The sequence below is a fragment of the Myotis myotis genome, unplaced genomic scaffold (assembly GCF_014108235.1).
Source record: "Myotis myotis isolate mMyoMyo1 unplaced genomic scaffold, mMyoMyo1.p scaffold_m19_p_7, whole genome shotgun sequence".
Lineage (NCBI taxonomy): Eukaryota > Metazoa > Chordata > Mammalia > Chiroptera > Vespertilionidae > Myotis > Myotis myotis.
Window position 1 is genome coordinate 80,841,251 of NW_023416379.1, and position 14,819 is coordinate 80,856,069.

General features: G+C 39.1%; 1 protein-coding gene across 1 annotated transcript in view; it reads right to left on the reverse strand.

The window, feature by feature from the left end:
* PTCHD4 (patched domain containing 4) overlaps positions 1–14,819 on the reverse strand; it is a 172,246-nt gene that overhangs the window by 111,123 nt on the left and 46,304 nt on the right. Inside the window, exon 2 of the mRNA XM_036317538.1 lies at positions 2,988–3,468. Coding sequence (XP_036173431.1) covers positions 2,988–3,468 — 481 coding nt within the window. The remainder of the gene's footprint in view (positions 1–2,987; positions 3,469–14,819) is intronic.

Consider the following 14,819-nt stretch of genomic DNA (forward strand, 5'->3'; position numbering starts at 1 on the left):
ATAGAGGCTTACCAAAGGAATTGGACTTCTTTCCTTTACACACAACTGATTTTGGATTATGCAGTTTTGAACCCTTGTTAACTGTAATCCTTTAAAAGATTAGTTTAACCAATGCTGTATGTACCGCTGGAAGATATGTATCTGCCAAACTCAACTTATTGATGCTCAAATTACATTCAGCTTCACCACCTTCATCGAGGTGTGCTTTTTGTGTCTAAGGCTTTGTGTGTCTAAGGCTTTGCATGTGTGTCTGCCCAAAAACACGCACACTAGCAGTCAACAAAGGAGAATGGAGATTATATATTTGAGGATAATATATACCTTCATTGTTTTTATAAAGGAATGATAAAATTCTAACCTCAGTTAAAGAATGAAATAAATAATATTGTAGGATCTTAAAAATTTCAAAATCTTTCTTTTAATATATGAAGAACTCAGACAAAGTGGCAAAATACTATACTAACTTGAGCAACGAAACATATGAAAATAGTGGAAAAGCTGAGATGAAAACCCAGATTTCCTAGTGCTGGGTATTATTCCTTTCATTTCACTAGTTCTCAGTCTTAGGATCTTTACTTTACAAACAAATAAAACACAACAAAACAACTTTCTCCCTGACAGAACAAATATTTTAAATAAGTATATATTTTCATGTCTATTGTTATGTTTCAGAACATAGCACAAATGTTTCTGTTGGTATATTTTAAGGGTTTGAATTGCAGAAATACTGAAAGGCTTCCTAATTTCTTCACATACACTGCCCTGGGTTAAAGTCACTCAGAGAAAAGAGTATGAAAGAAAAGTCATACTGTCCAGGGTTAGAGTCACTGAGAGAAAAGAGTATGAGAAGTGTGTGTTGCACTGTCAGGCCTTTTCCCTCATCATGGCTTTCAGCGTTTTTATTATTTCTTTAAGGGATGGAAACACCACTCTGATTTTGTAGAGCCTATGTTGCAATTCAGCATCACAAGAGACAAACTTTCTTCTTATTTCAATTTATGAAACTTAAATTTTGATGTATTATAGACTCTTCTGATAAACTTTTCCATTGCCAACTTTATTTCTACCAGTTTTAGAAAAAAAAGCCATAGTAGGCTCTAAGGTATCTAATTTTCCAATCTTGAATGAGTAACGTTTTTTTTTTAATTTACTCTAATTTTTTAATTAAATTTATTTGGGTGACATTTAATAGGATCATATAGGTTTCAAGTATACATTTCTATGATGCATAATCTGTATATTTCATGGTGTGCCCATCACCTAAAGTCAAAACATCTTCCGTCACCATACATTTGGCCCCTTTTACTACCCTCAAATCCCCTTCTATCTGGTAACCACCATCCTATTGTCTGTGTCTATAAGTTTCAGTTTTATATCCCAAAGATGAGTGACATCATATGGAATGAGTCATTTTTCCTTTTTTGATTCATGCTGTGTGATTCTTATGAATCTGATATTATTATTTCAAGTAAAGAGACCGAGCTCAAAAAACATAACAACTATTAAATGGTTCAAATCTAGACTCATCCTGTCACTGGCAAAATGTCTTTTCATATAGTTCTTTGGGAAAAAGAAATACCCTTTTTATTAACAAGATGAGCATGCAATTGAAGATGAGATGCAAAATACAGGAAGACTCAATTTCCGGAAGCCAAGGGCTGTTTCCTATTCACCACTGAATCCTCTACACTTAACACACCAGCTTAACCACTAAAATCTATTGATACTTATTGAGTGTTTACTATGTGCTACTAGCTTTAGGTATGGCCTATTAAGCTCAATAAACACATTTTTAAAGATGTTAAGAATAATTATTCTTATTTTATAAAAGAAGAAATGGAGGCTCAGTTAGATGAACTAACTTAATAGGACCACAACGAAGTTGGGTTTCCAGATGGAGAAGTTTGGTCTCAGTACCTACAATATGAATCCACTTTCCAGTGTTGTTATCGAAGACACTCGTTAGGTGAAAACAAAAAGGGGCCAGGTCACCTAGAGGACTCTGTGACCACACTCCTGTGTCTTTTTCATCTAACAATAGAACTGTAATTTAGAGCTGATTTTTCCTGGGGAGTGAAAGGCAATTACTTTAGAGTTGATGCTCTCTTGCTCATGTCAGTTCACCACCTAGAGGCCATTTTTACAGCTCATCCTCCAAATCACTACATGTAGGGAATTATATCACATCTGACAGGGCTCTTTTGCAGCACCACAGTTATCCCCATTATCATCTCTTTTCTGAAAAGCTCCATCAGTTTTGTTGCTGAACCATCACTCACTTTCCTTCTAAGACTTGATCTTATCTTTTGTAAACACACACACACACACACACACACACACACACACACACACACCATTTTCTAGACCATTCATGTATGCCTGGCGGAAAACTTGCAAGAAGGAATAACCTTAACTGAGGATGCTTATTAATTTTTTTCATCAGAGATGAACATATTTTTAATTGGCAGCTGGAAGGTTTTCTTTATATAGATGTGGGGAAATGGATTATATTGTCAGCAAAAAAAATTGAAATGACTTAATATTTAATAAAGAAGTTCTTTCAGATTAGAACATAACAGTTCTCAAAATTTTCATCCTATGAAAATTTTATCATCAACAACTTGAGGATGCCCATAAATATAAACTATAAAATTTTGTTTGAAAATGAAGGTTTGAGATCTCCCTAAATCTGTACTCCACAATCTGTGACCAGTAATTTTCAAAGATGTTGAGTAGAGAATTACAGTATTGTGCAATTTAAAATATTTGACAGCATTCAGTTCTTCAACCTAAATGGAAAAACGGTCAGCCCATACTTTCCTGACAGGCACAATAAGGAGAAGCAGACCCACCCCACGTAAATTCATACCGAATCACGCAGACACACCGATACAAAATTAAATCAGACTTGCACCTGAGAATTCAAGAAATGTACTACCTTGCCCCAAACAGGTAAGAATCCGATTACCACAAGGATGGATAGTTACCCATGGCGAAGAAGGGGATTCCCAGCAGGGTGGAGTTGTACTTCCCATCAGTGATGAAGAAGATCCCTGCTGCCGTGACGATGGAGATGCACACTGTGAGCACCCCCAGGAGGCCTAGGAAGGGCTTGCTGCGCAAACAGTCCTTCATGGAGCTGGAGAGGGTGGCTGTGGTCAAGATCAGCACAAGGCTCACCAGGACCTTGCTCCTGGCCAGGATGCTGGTCTTATGAAAGTCTCTCCAGAGGCTAAAGGATGCTAAAGAGAAGAGCTGAAGTTCCTGGTGCTCTTCCTGGAGCTTCCTCATAAGCTTACAGAACTCATTCTCCCACTTCTCCCCTATGAGGTCCTGGGTGGCAGAGCCATAGGTCTGGAGGTAGTAGGTGATTTGAATGGCTCTGGCTGACTTGACCCGTTGGTCCTTGCTGTTTGGCACTTCTACTACCCCGCCCAGTTGGTGTCCAATAAAACTGTTCCTCCCATCCTTGAAAACAGAAACAAAGGGAGACGTAAGTTACAAGAGAGATGCATAATCCAGAGGACAGCTTCTTATTCTAAGTGAAGGAGAACAAGGAAGGCAGAGATGGGCTTTAGCAATTGTGGAACTGATATGTGGGTGGAGTGACATGTTAGATTTTATGTTTCGCCTTTGGGAGCCACATGGGATACCATGCAAGATGATCAGGGTTAGAAAAGATGCAAAGAGAATTATGAAGCTCTACAAGTCTTGCCACATGCATAGGAAATGGGCATGACTATTATTTTGATCTCATCCATACCCTCATTGCCACCATTTCCTTCTGTAACAACCCACTGTAATTCCTTAATGTGGATCAAGTTTTATGATTCAGTTTCAGCCCAAAATGAAGCATGGCATGAGTTAACATTTCAAAAGTTAAACTATTCACTTAATAAATAGGTGCTAAACTTTCTAGGGTTAACACACACACCTACACCACACACACTTAGACACACAAACTTTACACGCACATCCATACTCATCCTTTATATTCTGGGAATACAACTGCATATCACAGAACAAGTAGAATAAAATATTGTTTTGTTTTTATAATCAATTTTATAGTGTTGAAATGTTTTTTGAAATCTTATATGAGCACCTATTCACTCATTATAATTTTCCCTCTGAATACATGCCTCAGTCTTACCGTAGGTTGACCTCTTTCCAATAGAATACAGTGAACAAACCCCCTAAATGAGACTGCTCACATTTCAAGTGGGTTTGTTAAAAGTCATAACAACTTCAGAATTTCACATAAGGTAGAGTAGACAAGATCATAAGAGTAGGATATTTATCCCTCCTGTTTAAGGTGCTCCTGAGTCAGACACTGATTCTCATCCAATGTACCTTACCACTTAGAACAAAATCCATGACAGCCATTATTACATTTTAATCAGTTTTTGTTTTCTATGTTTTGTTTTCTTTTGTTTTTGCCACACTGTCATTTACTCTAATGCCAATGGCTGTCAGATGGAATATTGAAACCAATAGCTGGTTGCAAGATGGAATATAACATCAAAAATGGGTAACATCTAAAATGCAGGTATTGAGTGGGACACAGGTATGAAGGTCAATTTTTGCTAGATCAGGCAAGCCATTTATCTCAAGAGGATATAAAAGAGTAGATTCAGAGCAGAAAGCAAATCTTTCTAGAAGGGTAGTACAGAGGGTAACAAACCAACAACGTTATAACCATGGTTATTTTCACCAAACTGTTATTGTGGACTTGTGTAGTACAGACACCTGTATCTGAGGTTCTTGTTTGTATTTGTATTTTTTTAATATATATTTTATTGATTTTTTACAGAGAGGAAGGGAAAGGGTTAGAGAGTTAGAAACATTGATGAGAGAGAAACATCAATCAGCTGCCTCCCGCACACCCCCCACTGGGGATGTGCACACAACCAAGGTACATGCCCTTGACCGGAATCGAACCCGGGACCCTTCAGTCCACAGGCTGACGCTCTATCCACTGAGCCAAACCAGTCAGGGCTGTATTTGTATTTTTAACATGCACCAAAAGCAACACAAAAGTTTGAGAAATTTACAGAGAGTACCAATGTTGTTAGTGGCATCATCCAGAATTAAGAGGAACGAAATTTTATAGTCACTTCACACACCCATATTTTCTCCACCTGTTCAATAGAAATAATCTTTCTGTTTAACTCAATCTGGCCAGCTGTAAGTGAACAATATATTTCTAAGTAAGAATTTGATTGAGTTTTGTTTTTTTTCGTTTACTTGGTTTATCTCCCACTTCTAGTCATCTTTTTAACTTATAAATATCAAACTAAAATTCCAGCTGTAGGTTCACAAAGCTCTATCTCCACGAAACCCCCTGTGTTCTCCGATGAGCTGTAAGTAAAAAGTGGAAAAGCTTTGAGAAAGGCGTGAGAATCCTGACTCACACTGAGAGATTGTGAAATATAGTTTCCTGTGTTTCAGTCCAGGAAACATAGACCCTTAATTAGGCTTGTTTACTTTTGTTTTAAGCTTGGTATAATTTTAAGTTCCAGTCTTGGTTTCTACTTCTTTGAAATCCCATCTGTGATGTTGAGTTGTGCTTTTGATTATTTGAAAGAGTATTTTAAAAGCTGTACATATTCACTTGAGAATGTACAGTTCCACGTATCTTTACTCATTTTCATAATCAAAAAATATTTCTGAGGGATCTTTAGTGACAGAGCAAAGATTTATGCATCCCTTAGGCCTCATTTAGAGATTATAGTGGATCAAAGAAGGTGTTGGTAATGTATCCGGACAAAAGTAAAAATTTTAAAAAGGCAAATATAGATTATTAAATAACTGATCTTCATTGGCTTTGGCTAACAGCTTACCCCCCCCTTTTAAGGTGGTCTAATTTTCATTTTTTTATTATTTCGTAAAAAAATATGGTTTCATTCCATTATATTCAAATCAAAGCAACAAATAGAATGAGTTCCTCTCTCTTAATTTGCTTTACTCCATGAACAAGAACAAAATAAGCAAGGTCTTTAGATGTCCTTGAATTGAAAGCGCTATTGAATGGTTCACATTGGAGACAAGCCATTGGTGCAATTATTATACTCAGTACAGTCTTGAGAAATATACTTTCATACATTATTTGTAAAGGGAATTCTATTATTTTGTAAGGGGAGGCAGAAGAGTTATTCAGTTTCCTAAACTAACCAGTTCATAGGTGCCTCTATGTAGGAGAAAAAAGGAAAGAATATCACATATGTTGTAATTATCCTCTGGACATGTAAGAAGCTAGGTAGGCTTAATAGAGAGAATACATAATCAGCAGTCATGTGACCTGAATCACTGTGTGCATCTCATTCTAATTGGATAAAAAACCCTTGTCTGGTTCATTTCCCCTCCTAGTGTTCCATTTTCTTATTTATAAAGTGAGTAGATATGAGTATATGAGTAAATGTTTATGACACTGAAGGCATTTTCAGCTCTATCCATATATATAAAAGGTTGATATGCAAAGTGTCCCCTCAGGAGTTCAACCATGAGACCAAGAGTTCAATCACTCACTATGATGTGGGCTGACCACCACCGGGGTGTGGCAAGGAACATGGCAGCGGGGTCCTGAAGGAGTGGAGGAAGGAGGAAGGAGGAGGCAGGGAGGCAGGCAGGCGGGGGGAACCGAACACTGTGGTGGTGGTGCGTGGGTGGTGAGAGAAGGAGGAGGCAGAGAGGTGGGGAGGGGGGAACCTCGCAATGGCAGTGTGCGGACAGCAGCGAGGGAAAGAGGAGGCAGGGAGTTGGGGAACCTGATCAGCCCTGATCGCCAGTCAGGCCTAGGGATCCTACCCATATATGAATTTCGTACACTAGGTCTCTAGTTATTCTATGAAAATACTGTCCAGAAAGCTACTTTGGAGAGATCTAAATGTCAGAATGATATCATTACATCTAATAGAGCCATAAATTGATTATTTTTACATTCTACTCCACTCATTGGGTAGAACTGGTTTGTTTAATTAAATAAGCAACTAGAGGCTCTAAGAAGACAAATCTGCCAGTCACCGGGATGAACACAAGGTTCCAACTCAACTGAGACAACCTCAATTTCAACACTTTCCAGAGTTCTATGGGGTGATTTCAGGGAAGTCAGGCTGGCCCCCATTCTCCACTAAATGTTCTTTATTATTAAAACTATCTTACATGAAGGTCTCCTTTTCCCAATATTTTCCTCTCCATTAAACCAACAGCCAACCATTTAACACATGGTGATTCATTTCCTCCTTTCCCAGTGAAACCTCCTACACAAATTCTGAAATTCCTTTGAGTGCAAAATCACTTTTATGTCTCAATGAAGATAAATCTTGAAATAAAAATATGACAAGATGGTAACATATTACTTTCATATGCTCTCCTTTTTCAGTGTTTCACTGAATTCAACTGTCATTATTAGGATGAGATAAATTGAAGTCCCCAACTCATATCCTGTGACCATTTCCACTCCTCTTCAATATGTTTTCCATATTAAAGGTGAAACATATTTCCCCAGTTCTAAATAAAATCACATAATTTCTTCACTTAAAACTTTCTACTAGCTTCCACTTGTACCAGGAATAAAATAAGAACCCCTTACCAGGCCTGCAAGGCCCTGAATGGCTCATTGCTGGTTGAGCCCACAGACCTCTTCTCCTAGTCTTCCACTCATGAATTCTGCACCAGATTTTCTGCCTTTTCACCTACTCCCTGAAGTTAATTTTCACTTCATGGCCTCTGCACCAACTATACCCTCTGCCTAGAATGCTTTTCTCTGTTCTTATAGCCAAGGCTACTTCCTTATGGAGATCTCAGCTTCTAATAGACTATTTGAATCACATAGTATAAACTAGACACCTCCTTCCCAGCAATCACTCCATCACATGGTCCTATTTTATTTCCTTCCTGCTAACCATTTCTACCTGTAGTGACCCTCCATTGATCATTTAATCATTCCTTTTTCTGTCTCTTCCAGGAGAGTGTGTGTTCATTGAAAGCTGGCATGTTTCCTATCTTGCTTACTGATAATCTCCCTGGGCCTAGAACAAAGCCTGATGTATAATAAACACGTCATAATATTTAACTCAGTGAGTTCACTTAGAGGTGTGGTAACATTACTTTTTAGAGACTATTTTGCTAAGAAGGGGAGAAGTAAGAGGCAGCTCAAAGTATTTGAGGACAGTAGGACCGCAGATGAAGAGAGGTGTGCATAGAAATTAGAGATGATACAGAAGAAAACAAACTTTATCCTTTTTTTTCCAATCTGCGTAGTTTAGTGAAATATTTCCCCTAAATATTTTTCCTCTTCTACTTCCTCTGCACACTAATAATGTGCAGTAAGCTTGTCAACGGACAAGGGGACTTAGTGAGTAGCCAGAAAAAGGATTTGTATGCACTATGGTTGGGACAAAGAACAGCACGAGATGTTCAAAGAACTGAAGGAAACTATGGAATTTGAGACTAGAGAGGAAAGCAGGGTCTCCTCTGTAAGGGCCAGGAGAGGCATATTGAGTTGGACTTAACTGTCCCGTGGTAGGAAGCCCTGGTGAGCTTTAAGCAGGGGCTATAGCATGCTTTACTTTTTGGAGTGCTCACTCTGATTGCTCTGTGGATCATGATTTAGGGAGTCGGATGACTCTAAAGGAAAGAGCTCAGTTGGAAGGCCCCTGCAGTATTTCTGGTTCTTGATGCAGCATGAATAAAATGTCAGCTGAGTCAGCCCCTGGTAGGTAAATTCTCCCAAGGTGAATCAGTGGAAGTACAGGTCACGATGCTGTCTCACGGCCATGAAGCATCTCATCACATTATCTCCCTAGGAGCAGTAATGCCAGGGAAAAAAAATATATATCTTAGGCTCTTTAGGTCTTTTTTTAGTTTACAGTTACTACTCTTAGTTTATAGTTACTACTTTGTAGCTCTTAAAATTACTCCCATGCAAGCTACACCTCTAGAGTGGAAAAGAAAATTAAACTCTCAGAGATATGATCAAAGAATAAATTCTTAAAGAGATGCAAGAGGAAAGAGACATTAATGCTATAAAAAATTATGCAGAAAGTAAATTACTTGATGATGCTTTGATATTATAGGGAGTAAGTGTCATATCTGCTCAATGTATGCACTAGGTTTGCATTAAGATATTTGCTATGACTGCAAGACAATTTGGAAACACAGCTCCTGTTCAAGGCAACTGCAATTCAAATTTCATTAATATTTGATGAGGGAGACCCTGTAATGATGTTGGAAATTTTTAGATGGTCAGTTGCCTTTATTGCTGACAAGAATACTAGTTCCTTTGTCAACAAGAATACTAGTTCCTATGTATGGTAAATAGTGATGTTTCTAAAGAAATTGTAAGGTTTTTTTTGTGTGTGCTTTTTTGTTTGCTAGTTTGTTTAAACAAGATTTTTCCTCATACATATTTCTTAATTTATCCTCTGATTTATTCTCAGTATCAAGTATACACATAAAGTGGGATTAAATAAAATCATCAACAATCTTGAATTTTGTCTCTAGAACTTCATGTTTAGTAGAAACACAGCAAATACAGAGAAAGCAAGTTCATTTTCCTTTAGTTAAAAAGAAAAAATCAAGAGTCATGTTCAAAATGAAGGCTTTAAAGCATTAAAATGCTCTGATAAAGAATAAATTAAAATTCTTATGCATATTACTAAGTTAGGAGAGTGCAATCATACATTTCTTGTTTTTTTTTCAAAGAGGAAGGTTAAAAAATAATTTTCTGTGTTGCTGAAATGAAATCCTATATAATAAAAGGCTAATATGCAAATCGACCAAATGGTGGAACGACTGGTCACTATGATGTGCACTGACCAACAGGGGGCAGATGCTCAACGCAGGAGCTGCACCCTGATGGTCAGTGTGCTCCCACAGGGGGAGCACCGCTCAGCCAGAAGCTGGGCTCGCAGCTGGCGAGCACAGGGGCAGTGGCAGGAGCCTCTTCCGCCTCCGCGGCAGCGCTAAGCATGTTTGACTGATGGCTTAGGCCCATTTCCCTCAGGGAGTGGGCCTAAGCCGTCAGTTGGACATCCCCTAAGGGCTCCCAGACTGCAAGAGGGTGCAGGCCAAGCTGAAGGACACCCCTGGGGTGCATGTATTTCATACCCCCAGGCCTCTAGTAAGAATATAAAATATGTTTAACATAACACAATAGCATATCAATTAACTTTGACTTGGTTGGAAATTTTTAACACATGGCCAACTCGGTTCCAAGACTTAAGAACTTTCTTTTCAGTCACTCCTTGATGGGGGTGCTATACTGGAGGAGCCTCAAGTCACCAATGAGGACACAGAGGCTGAAGGGGGGCAGAGTTTGCCACTGCAAATATGCCCCTTTGAGATATGGATTATTTTAAGCTGGTTCTTTGTAAGGTCCAGAAGGCTCAGAAGAACCTTTGACCTTACCTCTAACTGCCTTAAAGAATTTAAGGTAGAAGGTCTGGTCCAGAGAGGAGCTAGTACCATCAATAACGATAGTTTAGTCTGGGAACTAGCCCAGCCCTTCAATCAAAGTCCTTTCTATGTCACACTGTCTCAAGATGTTCCAGCAAACATTTGTTTACTAAACATTAACCATTTTCATCTCCCAGGTGAGGTGAATTGCTTTATTTCCCTTGGAAGTCCCAGACCCCTACCTCTTTCTCCTTAGTCCAGAACGTTACACATACACAACAGGTCCTCGAATAATGTCATTTTAGTCAATGCCATTTCAATATAACATTGATGAAAAAAAAGTAATTCCTAGCTGGGGCCACTGTCTGTGTGGAGTCAGCACATTCTCCCCATGTCTGTGTGGGTTTTCTCCAGGGATTCGGGTTTCCTTCCACATCCCATAGATGCGCAAGTGAGGTGAGTGGACTTGTCTAAATTGTCCCAGTCTGAGTGAGTGTGGGTGTGAGTGGCCCTGCGATGGAAGTGCATCCTGTCCAGGGTGGGTCCCGCTTTCCTCCCTGAGCTGCTGATATGGTCTCCAGACACCCATGACTCTGAACTAGAATAAGTGGGTAGGAAAATCATTATCTTACTTATTTTTTTAATGTTTCTTAAATATATGTATGACTCACAGTTATTTGTTTCGTTTTTGTTAATCTTCACCCAAGGATACTTTTTCCATTGATTTTTAGAGAGAATGGATGGGAGTGGAGGAGGGAAGAGAGAGAGAGAGAAGGAGAGAGTGAGAGAAACATCGATGTAAGAGAGATACATTGATTGGTTGCCCCCTGCATGTCCCTGACTGGGGCTGGGTATAGAACCTGCAACCCATGTACCTGCCATTGACCGGGGATTAAACTTGCTATCCTTTGGTGCTAGGGCCAACGTTCTAATCACTAAAAATGCTGGTCAGGGTTGTATTGCTCACATTTAATTCAATGTTTAATATCAGAAATGTTTGGGATCTAACTTTGAGGTTTGGTGATGGTTTTGAGGACAGAAATATGCTGTAGGAACCTGAATCTTGTTTATATCAATTAGCCTATAGTAAAATTGGTCTCACTATATGTCATTTCACTTAAAGTCACATTTTCCAAAAATCTACTATTAAGTGGGGACTTAATGTACCTCATTTTGCCTTACTGTCTTTGGAATTGTCATGCTTATGTGAGTTCCCCGTGTGTACGTATTAAATTTTATTTTCTCTTCTTAATCTGCCTTATGTCATTTTAATTATTTGACTAGCCGTAAGAACCATGAAGGAAAGGGGGTGTTATTTCCTAGGCCACAAGGCCAAGTGAGAGAAAACAATGTGAGTGAAGTCATACAGCTCCTAACTGACACAGCTGGTCACATGATTCTTCTTTCTGACACCAATGCTCATGCTCTTAACTCCACTGCATATATGTTTGAATAATTTATTGATATACTTGAATAAAAGGAAGCATATAGCACTTATGCACACAGACTCAAGTGTTCAATGGTCTTGCTTAGAGTCTCAGCGTCCACACTGACAACTGTGGAGATCTCTCGAGCTCTGGACTTTAGTTTTATTGTTGGTTAACATAAGAATCCTAAGACATTGTGAGGGTCAAGTGTGTTAACACACATGAAACATTTAGAATCATGCTCAGAAAGTGCTGCATGTTATTCTTATTAATATATGTCATGACTTCAACATTTAAGTGAGACTGTCTATTTACTTAGCCATCTAAGATTATTTCACATTTGTCAGCAAACGACTGAAACAGAACACCTGGTTGCAAGTTGCAGTTGTAATACTTTACATCAGGGCGACAGGGGACATGCTGTTGACTTCTCTGAATGCCAACTCCCTCATCTCCAAAATAAAAGCTTTGGCTTACATTCTCTCTAAAGGTCTTATTAGCTCTGTATTTAATGATTCATCTGTAGGAAAGTCATTAGATACTGCAAAGTAGGCTGGAGAAGTCTGCCCTGAGGGGGAGAAAAAAAGAAATAAGAAGGAAGGAGAAACACTAGATGACCCATGTTCATTTCCATAGAAACAAGAAGGTTTTCTTGTCTTTAAATCTGGACCCAATAGCTTTTTTCCTCTTTCTTTGAATAGTTTCCAGAGAGAATTCTTATCAAACAGAAAAAGATCAAGAATTTGCCCCATTTTGCCTAGATGTAAATCATCTCTCAGTAGCCCAGATGAATTAATTTAGTTCTTAGTAAAATTCATTTTAGCTTCAGTTTTCTATTTCATGAGTATCATCTCCCCTGTATTGGTTTTACTTAGGATAAATATTTGTAATTTATCCTTACTCAGGTAAAATATTTGCACAAATTAAAAAACAATGTGTGGAAGTAGAGCTAGCATTTATATTAAATGTGAGGCAAAGAAACAATAAACATTTTGTTTCTTTGTACCTCATATTTGTGACTCTATCCCAAAAATTTCCATAAGAAGCAATATTACTATTTTATGTGAGTCTTTCACAAAAGGATTGTTGTCATTTAATTAGCTAGTATATTACTATTAATAAAAGGAAGCGAGCATAGGGAAGGCCAGACATTATAAGGGGTCAGCTGGGAAGCTTCACCAGGAAACTACAGCTTCACACAGCATTATTCTTCCAAGGAGATTAACTACCCTTTCTTCCCCCATCTGGTATTGGATTGTTGGGAGGAGAAGGAGGAGATAGGCATATGTGTAGTGAAGTGGGGCTGATATAGTGAAAGTGCTTGGTTATTAGTCTAGCCTGAGGAACAGTGGATTGGCTAGGGGTAGACCCCGTCAGAAATGAGTGAAATCTTGGAAAGTTAAAATCCCCAAAGAGTTCCCACTCTTTCTGTGCCCTTTTCTTTTGTTCCATGACTAGCACTCACCCATGCATTCAGGTATTCTCTCTTCATAGACATGTGACCTTGAGCAAGGCCATGCAGACCCCACATGCAGTGGACTGCAAGCTAAGCTAGCCAGATGCTGGACTGGACTGCACTTTAATATTACATAGAAACTATGGGCAGCAGCCTTAAATCTGGCCTGCTGAAGACAAGATTGAACTTCTTCCATGGTGAGAGGAACAGACATGGGAGCTCCCCATCTTGGAGGGAGCTTTTTTTACATCATCAATAATGCTTTCCAGGAAACCCCATCCTCCTATGGGGACCTCAGGAAATTCTTTTCCTCACAACATCCCAAGAACTCCACTTCTACTGATAACAGAATCACAACCATTCATGGGCAAGTAGTCCATATCTATGAACATTTAACTCTGATGCTGGTTACATAAAGGAAGAATATACATCCTTCTTGTGGGAGCATTTCAGGAATGCAGAAAGGCCCTGAATAGAGGGATTGAAAGTCTCCTTCTTCAGGACAGCTTTCCTTGTGGGTTAAGAAACTTCTCCAACAAAGACTCTAATTGACAACCACATACTTTATAAGGCCTGCGACATCAGGGCCATCAGCACCCCTGAGTGGAAAAGTAGATCAGACTGACAACCTACAGAGGCAAACCTCAGAACAGAGCTCAAAACATCCTCACAGAAATGGGAAAGTTAGGGCAAAACAAAAGTATAGGCACTGCAGGTATCTACATGGGGCACTAATGTGGAGAGTTCCTGGGGTTCCTAGTACATGACACACAGATGGAAACAGGCAAGAAGAGCAATGGTATTCCCTTCCTCGAGAAATATTCAGTGAGTGCATGTTCTGTGTCTCTGTGTCAGCCAGGTATGAAGGACAGAATGGTAAACAGCTATAGTTCTTACCTTCAAAGAGCCTATGGCTCTGGGTGGAGTGAGCGGTTGGGGAAGATAAATAGGCAGGCAGACATCTGGTACTGGTTAACACAAGATGCTAAGGTAGCACTAAGAAGGAATGACCCAGCCTAGTAGGGACTAAGAAGGCTTTCCAAAGAAGGTGGCATCTTAGCTGGGACTTGAAGCATGAGTGAAAATTACCCAAGTGAACATGGAAATGTGGATGGTGGACATGGGGAGAAATGGTCTTCTTCCAGACAGAAGGAAAAATATGTGCCAAGGTCTAGGAAGGAGAGTAAGCATGTTGAGTTCCTGGGACTTTGAGAGTGACTGAAATATACAACGGGGGCTACCGAGGAGCAGTGATGCAGAGATGGGTACTGGTAGTGAGTATGGAGATTTGCTTATTCAAATGCTCTCTTTACCAGCAGTGTGAAGAATAAACTTTTGGTGTGTATTGAGGATAGAGATGGGCACTAGATAGGGGGCATTAGATCATTTTTTCCCCTCCTCATAGCTTTGTCTATACCAAGACTTACCTAACTGATTGTATGAGCATCAAAAAAAAAAAAAAAGACTTTTCAGATCTTATGGAATGCATACTATTCTGAAAATAAATTTTTCCCATACCCAGAAGCAGCTGATGAATTCTT